This window comes from Necator americanus, chromosome III (assembly GCF_031761385.1).
Source record: "Necator americanus strain Aroian chromosome III, whole genome shotgun sequence".
NCBI classification, from domain to species: Eukaryota; Metazoa; Nematoda; class Chromadorea; order Rhabditida; family Ancylostomatidae; genus Necator; species Necator americanus.
In genome coordinates this window covers 23119196-23137872 of record NC_087373.1, presented here as the reverse complement: position 1 = coordinate 23137872, position 18677 = coordinate 23119196, and the positions used below count along the sequence as shown (strand labels likewise).

The following is an 18677-nucleotide window of genomic DNA, read 5'->3' as shown; positions in this document are numbered from 1 at the left end:
CAGAAATAAGATTGCTATTTACATTTATTCTGGCTAACATCTCGGCGTCATCGCCTTCTTCGGAGCCTGGAAAAATCAAAGACACTTGCTATCTATCCCCTTAAGCGCCTCGTCAAACCACAAGATATGACTTAGCAAAGAGGTTGCTCAATGACAACGTCAGAAAAGCAAACCACAACAGAACTGACGTTGATAGCCGTTAAGCCGCGATGTTAGCGGAGCACTGGTTGTTTGAGTTGCGCCGCTTCTAGCAACTAGTAATGATACCTCTTGCATCTGACCCCATAGGTCAAAGCCCGCATAGATCTTGATACAGCGCCAGATTGTTGGTCACAGCAATGCATTCTTCCTTACGATTCATGGTTGGACTTTTTGGCTAGAACGCCTCAAATGTTTTCCGCGCTAGAACGAGGGATTCGCGTGATAAGATCGTAACTGCTACGTTAAAATGGGTATTTCATGACATTGTCTGCGATGAGCACCTAAAGGGGCCGACTACTTTGATTTTGAGCCCATCTAGGTGATCCTTGACCAGAGTTCATAGTGCTCTTCCTGTTTCGGCAATGCGTTGTTCATTTCAAACAGAAGAGAGGGATCTTTGCTGTCTTGATTTTCCAGGCTCTGAAAAAGATCATGACGCCGAAACGTTAGCCGGAATAAAGGTGAGTAACAATCTTGGTTTTGTTCAAACAAAGTGGTGCAGAACGTTCAGCAGAATCTGACTTCTCTCGCGGATTCTTTCACCAAGTCATATTCGTGATATGCTGCCTCTAAACTGCCCAATTGCTGACAGTGTACACTCGAACTGATCGTTTCGTTCATTATGAAGAGGTCGAAAATACGACACCTTTGAAATTCCATCACATGGAGAGCATAACCTTCCTCTTGTGAATGTCTGATTTTGAAGTCATTCGAGACGAATCATCACGTTGAGACAAGGACCATTTGCATACCATATTGTTGTTAACAATAGATTTCTCTCCATCGTATCAGTACTTTTAACTTTCACGTTTTACTCATGTTTAATGAGCATATCGCATGACTTTTCCGGTGATCCAATAATTTTATGCACTAAGATTTGCCGGAATTTCACAAGAAACAAGAATAGTAATCAGTTCGCTAAATACCGGCGAATGTGAAGGTAATCCAAAATATCAACCGAGTGGATTGTCTAGTTCACATATCTTGCGTAAATGTGCAGTCACCACAATTTACTGAACGCTTAGTCTTAGCACATCTTGATGAGTATGCCATGTTCACAGGGCTGAGAGGTTTTTTTTTTAGTATGGTTCCTTTTTTTGCGGAGACGATGTACTCATCCGTAGTATCGAAGGAAATGGCTTACACATACTATCTGTGTCAGTTCTCCAGCAAAATGGTTTGCGCATTTTTCGTCTAGGCGAATTATTGCGTAATCACAATTTTCACTCGGGTGCCAATGATCATGAAAACGCTTTTGCTTTCGTTTATGATACTTTCTCTCGTGCACGATATTATTTCAGTGATATCGGGTTAAGCCGCCTCTAGATCCGTCCTTGAATGTTGCGCAAACTCGACCATGTCCAGTTGAACGCATCCTCTTGCCAGCTGCATATCGACATCCCCTAGTCGGTAAAATCCAACCAATTACCTGAGAGTATTTGCTTTCTTGCGTTTTTCAAATACTTGTGCCATCATTATCGCTGCCGTAATCCTCTGGCAGCAATAACATTCTGTTGCTTCCTAACCCAATGATATTGATTTTCTGGGTTGTAGCTGTTCCGCTACTTTGCTCGAGTACTGGTGAGTGGGTTTTTTGAAGCTGAAGTGGTCGTCAACCCCCCTGTGTCTTTCAGCTTCTCCTCCACAAAGTGTTGTCCGTCTAGCATGCCAGCGAAATCCTAATCTTCCCTACTGCAAGGTGGGAAGAAACGTATCATCCGCAGATGACAAGATTATTGACTTCAGCCACAGTTGGTTTGAACTCGTCTGCGAAGGACTGCTGTTTCTGTTTGAGTTTATCACGTGCGAAAGAGTTCTCGCGCAGTAATAAAGCAGCTTTTTTTGCCCGCGAGCTGGATGCATAAAAAGAACTTGGAAAGAAATCTTCTCTACTTTACTATGTATTACTTGATTTTATGTTGCTAGTTAATCCCACAGCTTGTTTTTAAAAGAAAAGTCATACGGTTGCATTAAATCCGTTTTGAATACTAGTGTGAAATCTTTCATACTGTTTGATTTTTCTCTTTTGCACTTCATCTTAGCATTGGTACAGCATTAAACGAAGTTGAGCTGTCAAAACTACTACGGAGCAGAGATTTTAAGTTAAATTCGATTGAAGTTTTATTCATAAACGATATGATCTGCAACACTAAACGTTCATGTGACGGGGAGTAACAGTACATAATGAGCCGGTTGAAAGAAAACGATTGCATAAAGGAGAAGAAGTAGCTGGGAAAAGATGATTATTCTGCTGAAAAATAATGCGGCCTCGATTTCAGAATGACCTAGACGACGAACTCAGAGAGCAGCGAAGGATCCTCAAAGAAAGACTGGAAATCTTAGGAAAACGAAATCGTACCACTGGAAGCGATGAACGAAGAGGTATGCGAATTAAGAAAGCTTACATTACTTTTTACAGGTACAGGTACTTAAACCTTTTGAAACTGCTGCTATAGTTTACAAATGTCACTTTTTTCGCTTGAAAACATACGCGAGGAACTCACATTGATTCCACTTCTCTGCTTTCGTTTGACTTGTTCTCGAAAGAAATTTGTTGCAGTTCACGACCAACCACTATCGGAAGAAGATCGATTGATACTTATTAGAATAGCTGAAGCAGTAGAGAGGTAAACTTCAATATTTAGCTCCTAAGTTTTCGTACTCGACAAATTTTGCAGGTACAAGAGGAATCCTTTTGACGACCTTGATGCTGTAGTCAGCGAAACAGAAATGTTGGAAATGGACGCATCCACTAAGGATATGAAAGTGGAGGGTGGGAGTTCTGCTTTACGCAATGAATCACACAACGATTCTGATTTGAGAGAGAAGGAAGGCAGTGAAGACGAGGAGATCAAAGAAGAAGGAGTGCGTGCAGTGTTTCATTCAAGAAAGTGCACACTTGAAGACATTCGGTTGTGTTTTCAGTTCATCCAGGAACATGGCGGAAGCGATAAAAAGCTGAAAGAGAAAGAAGTGCATCATGATGGTAGGAAACATAAATTCTCGTTTGTCTTCGATTTATTGTTTTGATTCAGTGGTGGCCAACCAAGTCACTTAGGTCCACATTTTGAGACAGGAGATCAGCAGGAAACGTCAGCGCATGTCCAATTTATTTACAATAGCTCTCTGGAATGCTAAGACTCCATTAGTGGAATCCAACGACTTTCCAGCAGTTGGGTCAAGCAGTATAGTGTTGCTGGATGTTCTAACAACACAGAAAAGATTAGCAACCTTTGTTTGGTACAAGGAGACAAAACCTAACAACAATTGGTTTAGGAGTATTAAGAATGACTTACGGTGCAGAAATAGACAAGAAGAAAACAAAAGAAAAATCTTGAAGATGTTTCATTCCCTCAAATATGAGGGATAATCGCCATATGCTTCAGCCGAAGAAGAGACTGATGAGCATCCTAACCATTCACGAGGAGTAGCGGAGAAGTACTGCGACGAATACGAACAACACTTCTCATTCTATTGTGTCGGAGAGACAGATCGAATAGGGCAAAATGTGGAGGTTAGGTTACTTGACACTAGTGTAAATACGAAATTTTCCATGTCATCATTAGCCTGATAGAGCAGTCTTGCCCGGAAAAATTGAAAACTTTTCAGGAAGTCTCCAAATTCTGTCCTTCTTACAAAAGTGCCTGTTCTCATAAGCAAATTACGTAAGTTTCCTAGCTTTGATTATGTTCATACCGAAATTTATAAATAAAAAACCTGATCGTTGGCAGCCGATCTATATGGATTAGAGAAATTAAGTTCATATTTCAACTAGTTTCGTTAAGAGATAAAATATGAGCTTAATCATAAGAGGAGTAGAAATCGATGCAGTCGTCGAGATGATTCAGCTGAAACAATACTTTTAAATCTATGTTGTCTCATTGCTTTGGATTTCCTCAAAAAAAAAGCAAATCGAATTATATCAATCTGCGTAATAACGAAAAAAACTCCAGCTCCGAAAATATTTCTTCACCTCAAGTAAGAAAGAAGTTAAAAATTTATGCTGTTCTATTCTCTTTACTTCTGAAACTCAGTCTGGGCTGCTGGCGTCGCAGTTATGCACAGGTTTTTTTCCTTCGTGCTCCTCTACGGAATAACTTCGTTGAGTGTGTCTTAAGTATATATAGTATATAAGAACAACTCGCTGGGAATGTTATTTCAATAACTCTTTAAGCACGTCTCTATCTCTCACAACATGGCCTACAAATCCATTCACAAAGGCGGTTTCATTCCGAGCGCCAGCAATATCAAAAGAAGGAAGCGATGAATCAGAGGAAGAACTAACTAGTGAAGAGGAGGAGCCGGAAAGAAAAGAACAGTACTACAGAGAACTCAAGGTGCCTTCTTACTTTTGTTAAGTGCTACCAAATATTTGATTTTTCCTACTAGCTAATAGCAACTGAAATTCATTCTTTGAAACTTTTTAATGTTCAACGCATGAAACCCACACTACGTCGAGACTATCCTAACAGACTTATAGCGATAGTTCAGCGACGATTCCCCTGCAAACCAGATTGTGACAAACGCATTTTTCCTCACTGTACCGACGAATGCAAGTGTGACTACATCTATCCGGTTGTGCAACGATTCTGTAACCCTCCTCCTTTGCCGCTGTTTCTGAACACCTGCAGGTAGAGGCTTACGAGGATGACGGCGAGTTATCCTACTCTGTTCTCGATAACTCCAGGTTGTGGTATAATGGATGCCCGAAATATGCTCAGTATCATTATGCTTCACAATATATCTACTCTAAAGCAGAGAAAGGAAAGAAAGTCCGTGAGTCGCTTTAAACATTTTTGAACTTACAAAAACAGGGGAATTTGTCACAATGCAGTCTGCTGATGATCAAATCCGTTCAGCTGGGCCGCTCACAAATAATCCAAATCCTTACAATATTCCTAGCCCCGCTGGTTTTCCACCGGTTGCGCCGACATCGAGACTAGCAGGACAGATCACAAGAGAGCAACAGTACTCCAACAAGTTCGTCTTGTAAACCAGTTTTTTCCGAAGCATTTATTTCTGGTCCGAACACGATCCTTACGTAATAAATTACAGAGATCCTCACAACATCAAATTCCTCTTGGGGATCTCTCAGAGTGTTCTATAAGCACCAATCAGTTTTTTTTTCCACTGATGCGAGTCAGTCAAAGTCAAAAGTCAAACGCTCGAATGTATTTAAAGAGTATTATATTTGAGAGTTGTTTCATAGCCAAAAATACAGTAAATTATAGATTACAATTACAATATTAACACGTAGTTTTAGTAGTGCAGTTTCCAAAGAATCTCGAAGAATTTACTGCTATGGCATCCGCGAGAAACTGCTTCGAAGGAATTCGATTGATTCCCGTAGATGTACATATAGCCTTGTAAATTCCACATTTTTGTAGCGAAAATCACTTCAAAACGTTTGGACTTCACAACTATATATATATATATATATATATATATATATATATATATATATATATATATAGATAGATATATAGATATATATATATATATATATATATATATATAGATATATATATATACCAAAAGTTGCACATTTATATTATATATACATATATATATTATAATATAAATGTGCAACTTTTGGTTGACTCCAAATATGTTCACTCAGATACAACCTCCTTACCTTCTTGTCATACACAACTTCTTTCCTCAAATCTGCACCAGTCGAAAGTACACCACATCCACGACAAAACAAAACACCTCTGGTGCTCACAATATGTATATAGTACAGCAGTTTTGCCCATCCGCGTCCCTCTTTCGTTTGTTGGACTGCTGTGTGATCCAAAAAGTCTCACATCACATTTAGGCTAAGATCATCCAACACTGGAACGATGCAGAGCAGTGAAAAAAAGTTATCCTTATCTTCTGGTTTATTTTCAGTCCCCAGAGTCTTCGCCCATTGGCTCGATCGTCGAACACTTTGGTGGCGCCTCCTCCTCTGCCACACTCTGTTGCCCGAGAACGCGAGTCAATGACAGGGAGCAGAAAGACGTAAGGATACAATTTTTGTATATTTTAGAAGTTCTATCGCAAAGAATTCTCCGAGGCAGTTTTTTGATAGTTTTCTGGGTAGCTGAATTGGAGGGAGCAGAAAATCTTAAACATTGCGAATGGAGAAATCCGATTGTTAGTTGTTTCTTTTGAGGTTTTGGTTCAAGAAGCTCTTATCGCTATATTTCAACCGAATCTGTGAATATCGATCGTTTATTTGGAATGGCATTTTGTTCACTTACTTTATGACAATTTTGAGTTATTTATCTTTTTATTTTAAAAAAGGCAAGCCAACCTCATTTTGAGAGAAAACAATTCTCTTTGGAACCTTTTGTTATTATTGACATATTTATTCATTGTTATTTGTTACCTTTTGTTAACAATTATTGTTATTATTGTTAATTCTTATCAAAGCATAGTCGGCTCTTAGAAAACGCAGCAGAAAACAGCGGCAGTACAGTGAAGCGGAGACGACTCGATCATCTCGTCGCAAACATCGTCGGGAAGATCATCCACATTCTATTAGTAGGAGGGAATTGATCAAAACATTGAAGTAAGTCTCTCGATTACCTCATAAATTTCACAACCTAAAATTATCTGGAATTTCCACTAACACACACGCAGACTCGACCATAACATTCGTCATTATTCATTCATATCATAAATCAGTAAATAATACCTTAATACGTGCGTCATCTCCAAAACGGTAAACTTAAGGTAATCTGGTTTCATTTCACGGATGATTTTAACCGATTATCAAAAATTACTTTCTTTATTTCCTAGTAAAACAAATGCGTTCAGAGCAGTCAACTCCCTCACTGCTGAGCCTGTAAAAACCATCAAAGATCCTGCTTCATTTTTGTCGGGTTCAGGTGCTAGTGACCACATCGAGAGCTACTCATCGGAGGGAAGTTTATCACGACCACGGTTCGCTGTTTCGATATGCTGCTCCATATCTTCTCTCTAGGAATGTGTTTTTAGTGCTCATCAGGCAAATACGTTCCCAGTTGTACCCTCCGACGCCATCTACGGGACCGATGATAACACATTCAAAGTAATTGTGGTTTCAAATAGAATGATTGAGAGAGACCAATTATTTTTTAGAAGTTTGATGCTTTAACTGATAGCTCTGGCGTTCTTCATCGACCGAGAAGTCGTAGTCCTTTCAGTAAACCTGGTAAATCGGCTTTATTTCAATAGAAATCCTCGTGAATTTGTTCGCAGATAAAAGACCCTATGTAATGACGAATGCTAAGGTTTGTGGGAACCAAATCCGGACAATCCTCACAACAGAGATCATGCCAACAAGTTCTTTTACTATCCACGTTCGGTATCAGCTGATTGGCTGAATGGGCAGGTATCCTTTGTCGTATTTCGATCTATAGGATAATATATTCCCTGAAACAAAAATTTTTCAACTCAGGTAGCGTGGGGTGCTCACTGGGCTGTACCTGCAGCTGGAGTTGGTGGCACCGATGGCTTCAGCACACTGCATTTCCCAACTGTTGGCACCTTCCTTAATATTCCCGACGACTACGACTAAGATTTCACACCAAAGAATTTCCTTAAATCACAGACCACTTAATTTATCGAGAACATGCAAGGATTATATGAGACTCTTCTCTTTTTGTTAGGTTCTTCATAATTTAATAAAATTTCTATTTATTTTTCAAACGCACTTTCTTGGTCTTAATGAATGAGGTTTGTTGGAGTCTTAGACACCTTGTTCCTTGTTCACTGATCCCTTCTCCAACTTTTTGTGTGTTAGTAATTTCAAGTGTTTTCCTATACTTCCACTTGAGTGCTTTCATAGATTTTCCTACACTGGTGCTCCTTTCCAATTGCATCATTACCAAGAACTCGATCTCGTATACTATTACCATTTGTGCGCAGTTATCTGTTTTTCCGTAAGGACAAGTAACTCATTTTCCACGATGGAGCCCCTGTCGTATAATCTATTCCTAACAAACTGGCTTGTATTGTTCGCACTGGGGTTATTCACCAGCATCATGTCATTTTGTAACTGCGCTTGAATAATGCTGCGTCGAATAGCTGCGCTTAAACTGTCAAAAATGAAGGGAACGCAAATAGCAAGTTTGTTTTTGAGTTCACCTGGGTCGGATTGGTACGCCGGCGCCAGACAAATGTAGGTCTTCTCGAGACCATCAACGGGAATCAGGGTGGACGGACAGCCTGTCGAACTCGTCGATGAGTTCTCTTATTTGAAATATATGTTGTAAAATGATGGCAACTACGAGAGAGATATTCAGCAAAAATGCGCCAAAGCTAATTCGGCATTCAACTCATTGACCAAGTGCCTGTAGTCGACCTCCATCGCCAACGAAGTCAAGCTGGAAGTCTACCTTTCCGCCATTTGCTCTATCATGATGTACGCGCGGGGACTTGAGCAACACTGTCAACGGTGATGGAGAATCTCAACTGCACGAAAAGAAAGTTATTCAGACGAATACTTGACTACTTTTGGCCAATGGTGTGCCATAACGAAGAACTTTACTCGGAAGTGGATATGGTGTACAAGCAGATGACGCGAGCCCAGCTTTCTGAAGTAGTCATGGAAACCCGTCTTCGCTTACTCTATGAGAAGACCATCTGATCGTCTCGTTCAAGTTGACCTGAGGCTTCCAGATCCTAGCCGGAAGAGCCCCGCTGGTCGTAAAAGAAAGTTCTGAACGGAGGAGGCGAAAAAAGATTTAAGGACACCTGGCGTTGACGGACAGTTCAGTCGAAACGTAAAATTCCACCGCTTATGGAATAGCGATAGACGGGTAGTTTCTATGCGAACTCTAGCCGAACATCGAAAAGGATGGGGTCGGAAATGTCCAAGGACGACACAAAGGCAAAAATGCGGATAGTCGCAGGCCGCAACGACCGCGATGCCGGCTCATCGACTAAGTCAAGTAAGTCACCTGTACCCACGGATCTCCCTCATTGGAGGGATCACAACCGGTTAGTCGCCAGGATACTAAGCACATCCCTAGGTAGCGGGTAGGGGCTAATCGCTGACCAAAAACGACTTACCTGCCCTGAGACGCAGCTTGGTCCAGGAGAGGGACTCCCTGTTTCTGCTGTGCCAGGATAGACTCATAATACTACTGTATCCCGTACGTCGGTCAGAGCAAAAGCCTGCAATCAAGTGACTGGGAGGTGCAAGGGAGGAGGTTTGAAGCCGTTCCCAACGAATAAGCTCCGCTTGTCCATTCCGGGAGAACGCAACGTTCTCCCAAAAACTCATGGGATTAGAGGCTTGCAACCTGCTCATGGGTTTCAAAATATTAAGCAAAACACGTGATGAGAAAGAGTCTCTTGATTCCTTAGGAAAGTCTGGTACGGTGACGCCAGGAAAGACTGGATTGCAGGAGTCATGTAAGCTACCGAAACGGAAAAGAACTAGGTTAACGATCTACACTTATAACGAACGTACACTTGCATCGGATGCGGTCATTAAAGAACTGATGATGCAAGCCAAGAGGTTTGAGAACGACGTCATCGGACTCACCGAGACGAGGCAGCGCCCTCCACTGAACGCCGTGTATGATTTTGGAGAAGAACTATTCTTAGGAACATGCGACAATAGAGGAGTTGGTGGAATTGATGTCCTCGTGAACACGAATATGGCAATAAACATCGACTCTTTCGAACAACTTACAATCCGAATCGGACGTTTACGGATGAAAAGATGTGGTCCAACGCCAGCTTTGAAAATCTTCTTCGTTTACGCTCCCACATCAAGCTGCCAAGAAGAAGAAGTCGAGGCGTTCGATGCTGACCTGGAGAAGAGACGTTCTACAGAGAAGATCATACCTTCTACAAGGTCATAATTGGCTCCAGCAGAACGCCTGGAGAACTTTACATCGGAACGCACGGCCTTCAATGGAATAAGCAAGGAGAAAAGGATTCCGAGTTCATCATGACGACTAAGACCATCCATGGGAAATCGCAATTCCGGAGGCCCTCCTTTCTACGCTCGATCTAGATCTATCTCGATGGAGCGTATCATAATGAAATTGATTAAATCATCGTCAGTAAAAGGATGTCACGGATGTCTCACGGATGTCGCTGTTGTACCAAAACTTTACGCGGGATCCAACCATCACCTTCTTCGAGGAAGATTTCCTTTCACGCGGAGAGGAGAAAAAGCCGCGAAGTTCTCAAAGTGGAGTCCCAGAACTGTCTTCGACTGGGAGCCCTTAGCTTCGTTTGTCGCTTTTTGGGAAGATACCGTCATGGACAACGATGATGAATATGAACGGCTTGTACGACATCTTCAAGACTGTACGAGGAAAGCGAAAACAAAAACCAAAACCAACAAGAGACGCCTGCCTCTGTAAACTTTAGAGTCAGCGTGGAGCTGCATGAGCTACAGGCAACCGAGAATTCACGTCTGAGCTCGCAAAGCTTTGCAGAGAGCCGATAAAAAAAAACCTCAGAGAGAGAAGAACAGAAGTGTTGGCTGAAGCTGCAGAGACGGGAGAGAGAATTCGCTACGCCCGTCGGAACTTTGTAAATCGCAAAACAATAATGACTCTCCGGACCCCAGATGGAACAACTACAGCATCGAGAAGGGGGATGAAAAAGATCATTCACGACTTCTACTCAGATCTCTTCGTCCGCTTGCCTCCTCACCATGTGAGGGAAGATAAACATGTCATTCCAGAGGTCCTCCCTTCCGAAGTCCGACAAGCCATCATGTCGGTGAAGAATCGTACTTCATCCGGTCTCGACAGAATCAAACCTGAACATCTGAATTACCTACCGCCAGTCCTCATCAACACAATACTCCATACATAAAGACACTTTGTGAGTTGTATAGCAACTTCACGACCAAAACTTCCCCATTCTACAATGATGTCATGATCGACGTGAAGATAGGGGTTCGCCAGGGTGACACAATTCCACCCAATATATTCAGTACCACTCTTGAGAACGCGATGCGAGAATTGGAATGAGATAACATGGCAGTGAAACGTGACATTTGGCATTTACACCATCTTCGTTTCGCTGATGACATCGTTCTCATAACAACAAGCATCAATCAAACGCCGGGAAATCAACATCATGAACGACCTGACCTCCGAGCAGGGCAGAAGGAAACGAGCGGCTTGGGGAGCATTCAAGAGCATTAAGAATGTAGTGAAGAGGACCAAGATCTCACCTATTCAACACCACCGTTCTTCCTGCTTTGACCTACGCTTCAGAAACGTGGGCATTTTGCAAGTAGGAGGGAAATGCGATCAGCGTCATAGAACGCGGAAATGAAAGGGTGATGCTGAGGGTAACCCGCTTTACGCAAGTGAAGGAAGGGATTCGAATTTCACTACTACGTCACCGATCGAAGATCAGAGACGCTGTCGCACATGTTACGGAAAGGAAACTTAGGTGGGCCGGACACGTGATGCGTTCCAACGACAATAGTTGGACAAAAGCCGTAAGCGACTGGATGCCACGCGACATCAAACGCACCGCAGGAAGACTGCTGACCCAATGGTCAGGTCTCTTTACAAAGTCCTTCAGAGAAAAATACGATGCTCTTCGAGTTCCTCGCGAAAAGAGATGCCACTGGGCAGCACTTGCGCGCGATCGGGAAAAGTGAAAGTATTACTGGTGCCCCCTCTAGCAAATCGATGAACAATGGGACTACGGGTGATACAGGTGAAGTTACCTATATACCAATAAGCCCACTGGTCCAACGCAACAAGCCCCTCTATGTTTCTGCCGGAGGGGCACCAGTTCATCACCGTGAGACCCATCTCACTTATTTACTGCCTTCTAGTGCACCAATCTGACGTAGTAGGACTCATTCAAACGTTTCTTAATGTCCTGAGGTGCAGCCGCACGGATTCCACGCGGAAGGACACGTTCCTATTCTATTTTACTGTGTCCTGACACCAACACACAAATTTGAAGTTAGGCACATCTAACAACACCTTTCTGCTTGCTGACGCCTATGCAACGATTCGTGGATGATGAGAACTCAGAATATTTTATTTGCGAGTACACTCTTACCTAAACCGTTGCCATTGTGCACAAGCCGCTAGACCCTAGTTGACTCGAGTTACTACCTAAACATTTTCATGCCACATGTATACGCATTCGAACAGGTTAAGGCTGAACCAGTTATTATGCAACATGATAACACGTATGTGGAGTGTAGTGAGGTTCATTTTTATTATGCCGCCTATTTCTATCCAAAAAGCACTTGGCAACGGTTTAGGTAAGAGTGTACTCGCAAATAAAATGTTCTGAGTTCTCATCTTTTCTTCGTTCTTTATGTTGTATCTCTATATTCTTGATCAGTCTGAAGAAGCGTCTGACTAGAAAGTTTCCTAGTCAGCTGAAAACTGATCGCGAGAACGAATAAGCGTCGAGAGTGGAGTTCGAAAGGGTGTGGAAGGACAAGAACCAGAAGAAAACTGTGATCTACTGAGACATATAGCGGCAAAATGAAGAGAGCTGGTGGAGAAGATGGAATTAGCGCAGAAATGCTCAAATCTCTTCCTTTTTCTATTCAACATGGATTGAATAAAGGAAACTGCATTCGTGGGGACACGTTGTCACAATTCCCCTCCACAAGAAGCTATCCGTCATGGAATTCATGAACTACAGAACTTTGCTGCGTGTAATGTTCACGGTTTTAGAGCAGATCATCCTGAATCGGCTTACCAAAAAGCGCGAAGAATCTGTAATGAACAAGCCGAATTTCGTCCTAGCGCTCTATGACTGACCTGCACGTGTCAGGAGAGCGGTCGAAATATTGCAGCGCCATTCAAAGCTTATGCAATTAATCTTCCTCGAATTCGAAGCCGCTTTCGACTCCTCTCACCAAGGCGGTTTTTTCAACGCGCTTTGCGCCGATGGTATTTTGAGGGGGCAGGGTCGGGAGAATAGAGGGATGGGGCACCAGTTTAGCTCCTCTCATGGGTCTATTTAGCTACATAGGGTCTAGCGTTATCGTGGAATAGGTGCGCATTAGCTCGTCTCCGGCAGTTTATCTCGAACGGCCGATGAGAGCTCCTGGAGCGTGTTAAGAACCGTGGTGATGTTACCTTGTGGGAGTATGTGTAAAATAGCAATCCCCTGGAATCTCAGAAGCAACAAAGGAGACATTCCTTGGGCTAGAGCTCTGATTTGGCTTGCTTCCTCCAGGTAGACACAGCACGGTGCATAGAGTCATAGAGGACCCAACTGTCATCTTTAGTAATAAGATCTTTAAGAGACTCCTTTCGATGCTGGCGAAGAAGGAGAGGTTGGCAAATGGATACCCGAGTAAACCTTGTGCCATCCGTCACAGTGTAAGGGATCCATCGAGCCAGCATCTTAGCCGAGGGCCTGGAGGAGACTGACGACTGTTGAATGGCTACATTCGAGTCTCGCCGCAAGACTGCGGGTGATGCTCCGGATACTCTATGACAGTGTCGAGAATGGCGAAGTCTTCGACAGTGTGGGGCGTTCCGACCGGGCCTTATCTTCGAAGTTGGTGTGCCCGCTTTCGCTTTCGTTTTCGAAGCAAGCAAACCAGCGCTTGATAGTCCTAATGATAGTGGTGCCCTCGCCTAATCTGCTGTTGATGTGGCGAGTTGCTGACGTGGCCGCCGCCACCCCATTCATAGAAGATGATAGCTCGAAGTTGCTCTTGTTAATTGAAGTTAAGTTAAGTTAATTAAGTTAAAGTTAATTGACATCGTGGTTAAATTTAGGGCCTCCGTGCTATTATACGTATTGTGAAGAAGCTTCGAGAATGTTCCACAACTACAACATAGTGCAACATGGGTTCCGCCCAAAAAATGTAAAGTTCTGGAGATTTCGAAAAATGGTTGACAAGACTTCCTGTCCAGCCTGATACTTCTTATTTCTAATTTGAAACTAGAGTAAGACAATCAACTGTTTTTCGGTGATATCATGTGTCCTTTTGATATGGTTGTTGCACCATTTGGACGTCCCCTGGCCGACCTCGATCACGTAATAATATTCTCTTCAAGCAGGGTGAAGTTGCAACATGTCGCCGATTTTGTATCGAAATTAGTTGCAGCCTCTTACAACTCCGCCCTGATAAATGTGAGCATATGTGGGTCTCCGCGAGACACTCAGCAGGAAACAGGGTGAACGGACAATCAATTGAGTTTGTAGATGAATTGTGTTATTCCGGTTGCATGCTTAAAGGCTAATATTCAACAAAGATGCGCCACCGCCAGTTCTGCATTCAACACCTCAACGAAGAGTCCGATGTCGGCAAAGAGGTCAAGCTGAGAGTCTACTTGTCCGCAGTTCTCCTAATCATGAGACTTGGGCAGCGCCGTCACGTGTGATGAAGAACTTCGACTGCGTGGAAAAGAAGTTGTTTACACGGATGGTTGGCTACTTTTGGTTAATGGTATGTCATAGCAAAGATCTTTACTCAGAAGTGGATGCGGTGTTCCAGCGGATAACACGAGGAAAACATCAGCATCCTAGTTGCTTTGGTGATGCAACCAGGCACGAACTGGAAAAGGGTACACTGACGTAAAAGAGTATTCTGAATGAAAGTGGTGAAAGAAGACCTGAAGAATCTTGGCGTCGACAGGCGGTTCAGGCGAGAAGCAAATTTTAACAGTATCAGCGATGGATGGACTCTGTGGGAGCTCTATGTGAATGTTCAAAGATAACTCACCTCAACAAAGATGACAAGCCGCGTTAGGCCGTAATATCCGCGATTACGACAAGTTAGTCAAAATTGTGCTTACTCAGAAGTTTTTGTCCAGGGGGCGATCACAGAATACAGAGTGATGAAATGATTTATATCAATGTTGTTGAGTACCAACTAAAACGTAGCCTATCCTTATCCTCAGTTATTTAGTTTATCCTCAGCGTAGCCAGTCTGAATGTCCGGCTGAAGCCGGACCTTAGACTTTCTGTAATTTTAGCTTTGCCTCCCTTCACTGATCAATTGAAGTTCATAGCAGTGGCACTTTCTGTAAAATTAGATTTGTGTACTTTTACCAACGCCTTCCTTCTCTTTTTTTATTATAAATTGAGGCGAAAGATTACAGAGTTTTCCTTCTAAACGCGTCAATTCTAGATTTTGAGGATATTCAACCATCAGCTTCAAACACTCTTTCGATACCAAAACAATTTAGATACAATTTGAAAGCATTACTCGAAGTACGAGTGTTCCTCCTGATTTCCCCCAACAGTAATCAAAGAATGATGTTTTAACATAAAATGACGTAAACAGCATCATCGTACTCATAAAGATAAGTTACACATCAGATCATGTAAACTGTTGGGTACTATTTAAGCAGCCGTTTGTGTGGGTGTTTCGACTTTCTGAAAAAGGCATGCTACCAAGTTGAGGGAAGCGTGCAACGAAATAGATACGCGGAGTCACAGAGGTGCAAAGCAACACGAGCAGTGGTCATAGATATGAAACCGTTGCAACGTCTAATTTAACTTTCGCGACATCCATACGAAGTTATTACACACCAATCCGACGCGGAACACGTCACAACCCATTTTATAGCTTTCTGGCGCTGACGCACCAATCCGACGTCGTAGGACCCGTTGCAGCCCCTTTTTCGAATTTCGTGACTGACACACACACGTAACAGAATAAGCCTGTTGTTATATAGCATGATATAGTACACACAATGAAGGGGTGGCGTGCTAAATTTCAACCCTGGAGAGGAAAGAGAGAGACTTCGACGCTTTGTAGAAGCGCAGACTATCTTCTCTTCGTCAGCATATGAAGAAAGAATTTGCAGGTTAAAATGGAGGTATCAGCGGACATTTTTTTTTGCTGATGGTGAATCAGATCAGAACTAGCTCGTAAGATCGGTACTCGTGACACTATCTATGCGTTAGCTACACACTCCTGACCATAATAAGGTCTTCATTGTTCAATGGATTTACAAGAAATGGAGCAAGTTCAAATTTTCAGAAACTGTCTGAGAGCCTTTGACCCACGCGAAGGGAAAATAACCATAGAAGGACTAGATAGATTTTGAGAAAAAAGTAAATAAATAGCAAATAAGCAGTGAAACAGCAGTTAGTGTAGCAATCCAGTTATTGTGGAAAGTGCGTGCAACCGGTAACACCAACAGACAGATTACTCTTCTTAGTGTAGAAACTTTCAGTGATAAAAATAATATAGCCCTAGATTCTCCTAATGGTGAACCATTTTCAACAACCGGACATAAAACTATAGTAAGCCAACGGACATCTAGAACTATCAATCCTCAAACAGGTTGGCTCTAACATTTCAATGAGATAAAGAACAAAAAGTGGTTTTAATTCCATCTCATTAAGAGACCTTGCCAAGCGTAGAGCAAACCGATCCTGAATTCTTCAACTACCTCCCTCTTACAGCTGTTGCAGTAAGTAATTCAAATTTCACTCCAATTTCGTAATTTCGGAAAGCAGTTGTAGTGTCTAAAAATAAAAGATTCATTGGCAACTCTTTGGGATGATCCCACGCGATTTCAATTCAGAATCTTTTGAGGTTTATAAAAATAAATACAGTTTATACAGTGGGCTATGAGAGCAACCAATGCATAGAATAAGTGCTTGTCTTTCCAGACAAGTCTGGCACCAATGTACCGATGAGAAAATTGGTTTGCCTAGAGCAGTTTCGATCCACTATTGTGTAGACACAGCGGGATCTTTTCCACTGCTATGTACCCGTCTCTAAAATTTATTATTATTATTATTATTATTGGTATTTTATGACTGAGCCCATGAGCGCTTCCTTCGGGAAGCTAATGCAACCTTAGGGTCCTCAAAAAGAATTGGTCGTAGTTGTTCAAGAAGTAGTTACTTTCTGAGCATTTATCATCGAATTAGCGTCAAAGAACCATCTTCTTTAGTTCCCACTTTAGTATGTGCTGGTCGTCATCATCACGCTCTATTTGATATACTATTACATGGGAGAAGGGAAGGATGCACAGACAGTAAGTATTATCTTCATATTTTTTCTATTTTGTACTCGCTGCAACAATATTTTGTCCCACGTTCTTGTTGATCTTTTTTCAAACAAGGTTTGATTTTTCCACAAGCTACAGCTCAACTGGATTTTTGTTGCCAGTGCAGATTTCAAAAGCATAGATTGGGAGTGGACTCTAGGCTTCCTTGTCATGGACAGAAAAGTGAGCACATAGTTTCTGACATGGCTTGTTTATTGGACGCTAATTTAGACGTCATAGAATTGATTTAATATAGAAAGATTTGAATATGCCGGAAACCCCACTGTAAACACCTTTCAATAGTGTAGTCATGGTCCCTAACATTAAGCAGAACGTAACCAAAGGGCTGACCGATAATTTCCTGTAAAATGTTGTATTTATCAGAAGTGCGAAAATTCGACTTTCCTTGAATCTTGGCATAGAGATTGCAACTTGTCGATAGTCCAATCGTCCGTTTCGGCGGCGTCGACGACGCCGAAACGTTAGCCGTAATAAAGTTTGTTAACAATTTTAGCTGTTGCTAAATTGGACTACCGAAAAGTTGTATTTATCACAATCTAAAGAACTTAATTTTTTTCTAAAGCTTCACTTTAAGATCGCACCTCACATCACATTAATTAAAAGGAGTTGTTTTCTCATTCCAGAAAATCATGATATTCCTTCAAAAAGTACAGCTTGAATCCCAGCAACATACGTCTAAAGTTTAGTACAGAACAGAAATTTTAGAAGCCAACTGTCAAGCCTGGTGTGTTGAAAATTGAAAAAACACAAGAAGAAAGAGATAATGAAACTCCATCGTCCGTACCTTCGAGCTTAAACGCCGATCTCCCAAAACAGTTGTTGGCCGAGAAGGCGGCTTCAGCAGAAAAAACCAGTTAAAGCTAATTAACTCTGCAAATGTTTAATTGCCAAGTAAATTCCCTTAACTGTTATGTGATTTTTTTTTAACGACCAACAATTAAACAAGCAGTCGTTGTACGTTTCGTTGTTTTAGCAGGTCTAATTAATGTCATGTTAATACAGCTTCTACATTACATATACATACCAACAGAAATTCTCTTGTGCATTGTTTGGTGTTTAGTCTTGTTCGCCAACCACCGCGGATCCATATTACATATGATGGGCTCATGTTTCACTGCATCTAGCAAACATTTTCAGGCTAGCGTTTGAGTTTCATTTAGTAGCTGCAGCAAATACTCACAACAAATGCTGAAGTATTCCCGAAAAGGAAGCATCCATGCTAATTGTTATGTTTGAAATGTGGTATTCTCCATCCAAAGTTTGTCGTGGTGAGCAAATATCATCATTTGCTGTATAATAACGGGCTCAGTCTGTCACGTGTGTGTGCTGTGTGTGTGTTGGATGTGTGAATTGGCGCTCCGACGCCAGAATGCTATAAAAGGGGGATGTGACGGGTCCAGTGGTGTAGAATCGGTGTTCCTTGGTGCAGTACTATCACGCAGTAACTTCGTGTCGATGTTGCAAAAGGTAAGTATGACGTTGCAACCGTTTCGTATCCAT

The 18677-nt window shown here is 42.1% G+C and overlaps 4 protein-coding genes across 7 annotated transcripts; all 4 read left to right on the top strand.

The window, feature by feature from the left end:
• Nucleotides 1-563: 563 nt before the first annotated feature.
• On the top strand, nucleotides 564-7747 carry RB195_010589 (uncharacterized protein; the record flags this gene model as incomplete). Of its 2 annotated transcripts, none has more annotated exons than XM_064191673.1 (17): nucleotides 564-662; nucleotides 2481-2583; nucleotides 2762-2828; nucleotides 2880-3066; nucleotides 3127-3187; nucleotides 3588-3715; nucleotides 3811-3866; nucleotides 4376-4538; nucleotides 4833-4977; nucleotides 5061-5181; nucleotides 6094-6204; nucleotides 6635-6757; nucleotides 7006-7131; nucleotides 7186-7258; nucleotides 7309-7381; nucleotides 7461-7561; nucleotides 7628-7747. In XM_064191673.1, 17 exons carry the CDS (start codon nucleotides 564-566, stop codon nucleotides 7745-7747), a joined length of 1857 nt encoding a protein of 618 aa, XP_064049255.1. The 2 variants fall into 2 exon arrangements, with proteins under 2 accessions (XP_064049255.1, XP_064049256.1); XM_064191672.1 differs by lacking the exon at nucleotides 6635-6757 and adding an exon at nucleotides 4693-4832 and having other exon boundaries at nucleotides 4889-4977.
• A 1281-nt stretch (nucleotides 7748-9028) lies between these two features.
• RB195_010586 (uncharacterized protein) lies at nucleotides 9029-18035 on the top strand (the record flags this gene model as incomplete). 3 transcript variants are annotated; one of them, XM_064191667.1, is made up of 7 exons in its annotated part: nucleotides 9029-9171; nucleotides 9503-10036; nucleotides 16332-16441; nucleotides 16504-16571; nucleotides 17073-17144; nucleotides 17256-17339; nucleotides 17883-18035. In XM_064191667.1, the coding sequence occupies 7 exons, from the start codon at nucleotides 9029-9031 to the stop codon at nucleotides 18033-18035; spliced, it is 1164 nt and encodes a 387-aa protein (XP_064049250.1). The 3 variants fall into 3 exon arrangements, with proteins under 3 accessions (XP_064049250.1, XP_064049251.1, XP_064049252.1); XM_064191669.1 differs by lacking the exons at nucleotides 9029-9171; nucleotides 9503-10036; nucleotides 17256-17339 and adding an exon at nucleotides 12394-12436 and having other exon boundaries at nucleotides 16355-16441; XM_064191668.1 differs by lacking the exons at nucleotides 9029-9171; nucleotides 9503-10036; nucleotides 17256-17339 and adding an exon at nucleotides 12394-12436 and having other exon boundaries at nucleotides 16349-16441.
• On the top strand, nucleotides 9456-10043 carry RB195_010588 (uncharacterized protein; the record flags this gene model as incomplete). Its single annotated transcript, XM_064191671.1, has 1 exon — nucleotides 9456-10043. The coding sequence occupies one exon, from the start codon at nucleotides 9456-9458 to the stop codon at nucleotides 10041-10043; it is 588 nt and encodes a 195-aa protein (XP_064049254.1).
• On the top strand, nucleotides 10152-10553 carry RB195_010587 (uncharacterized protein; the record flags this gene model as incomplete). Its single annotated transcript, XM_064191670.1, has 1 exon — nucleotides 10152-10553. One exon carries the CDS (start codon nucleotides 10152-10154, stop codon nucleotides 10551-10553), a length of 402 nt encoding a protein of 133 aa, XP_064049253.1.
• Nucleotides 18036-18677: the final 642 nt, after the last annotated feature.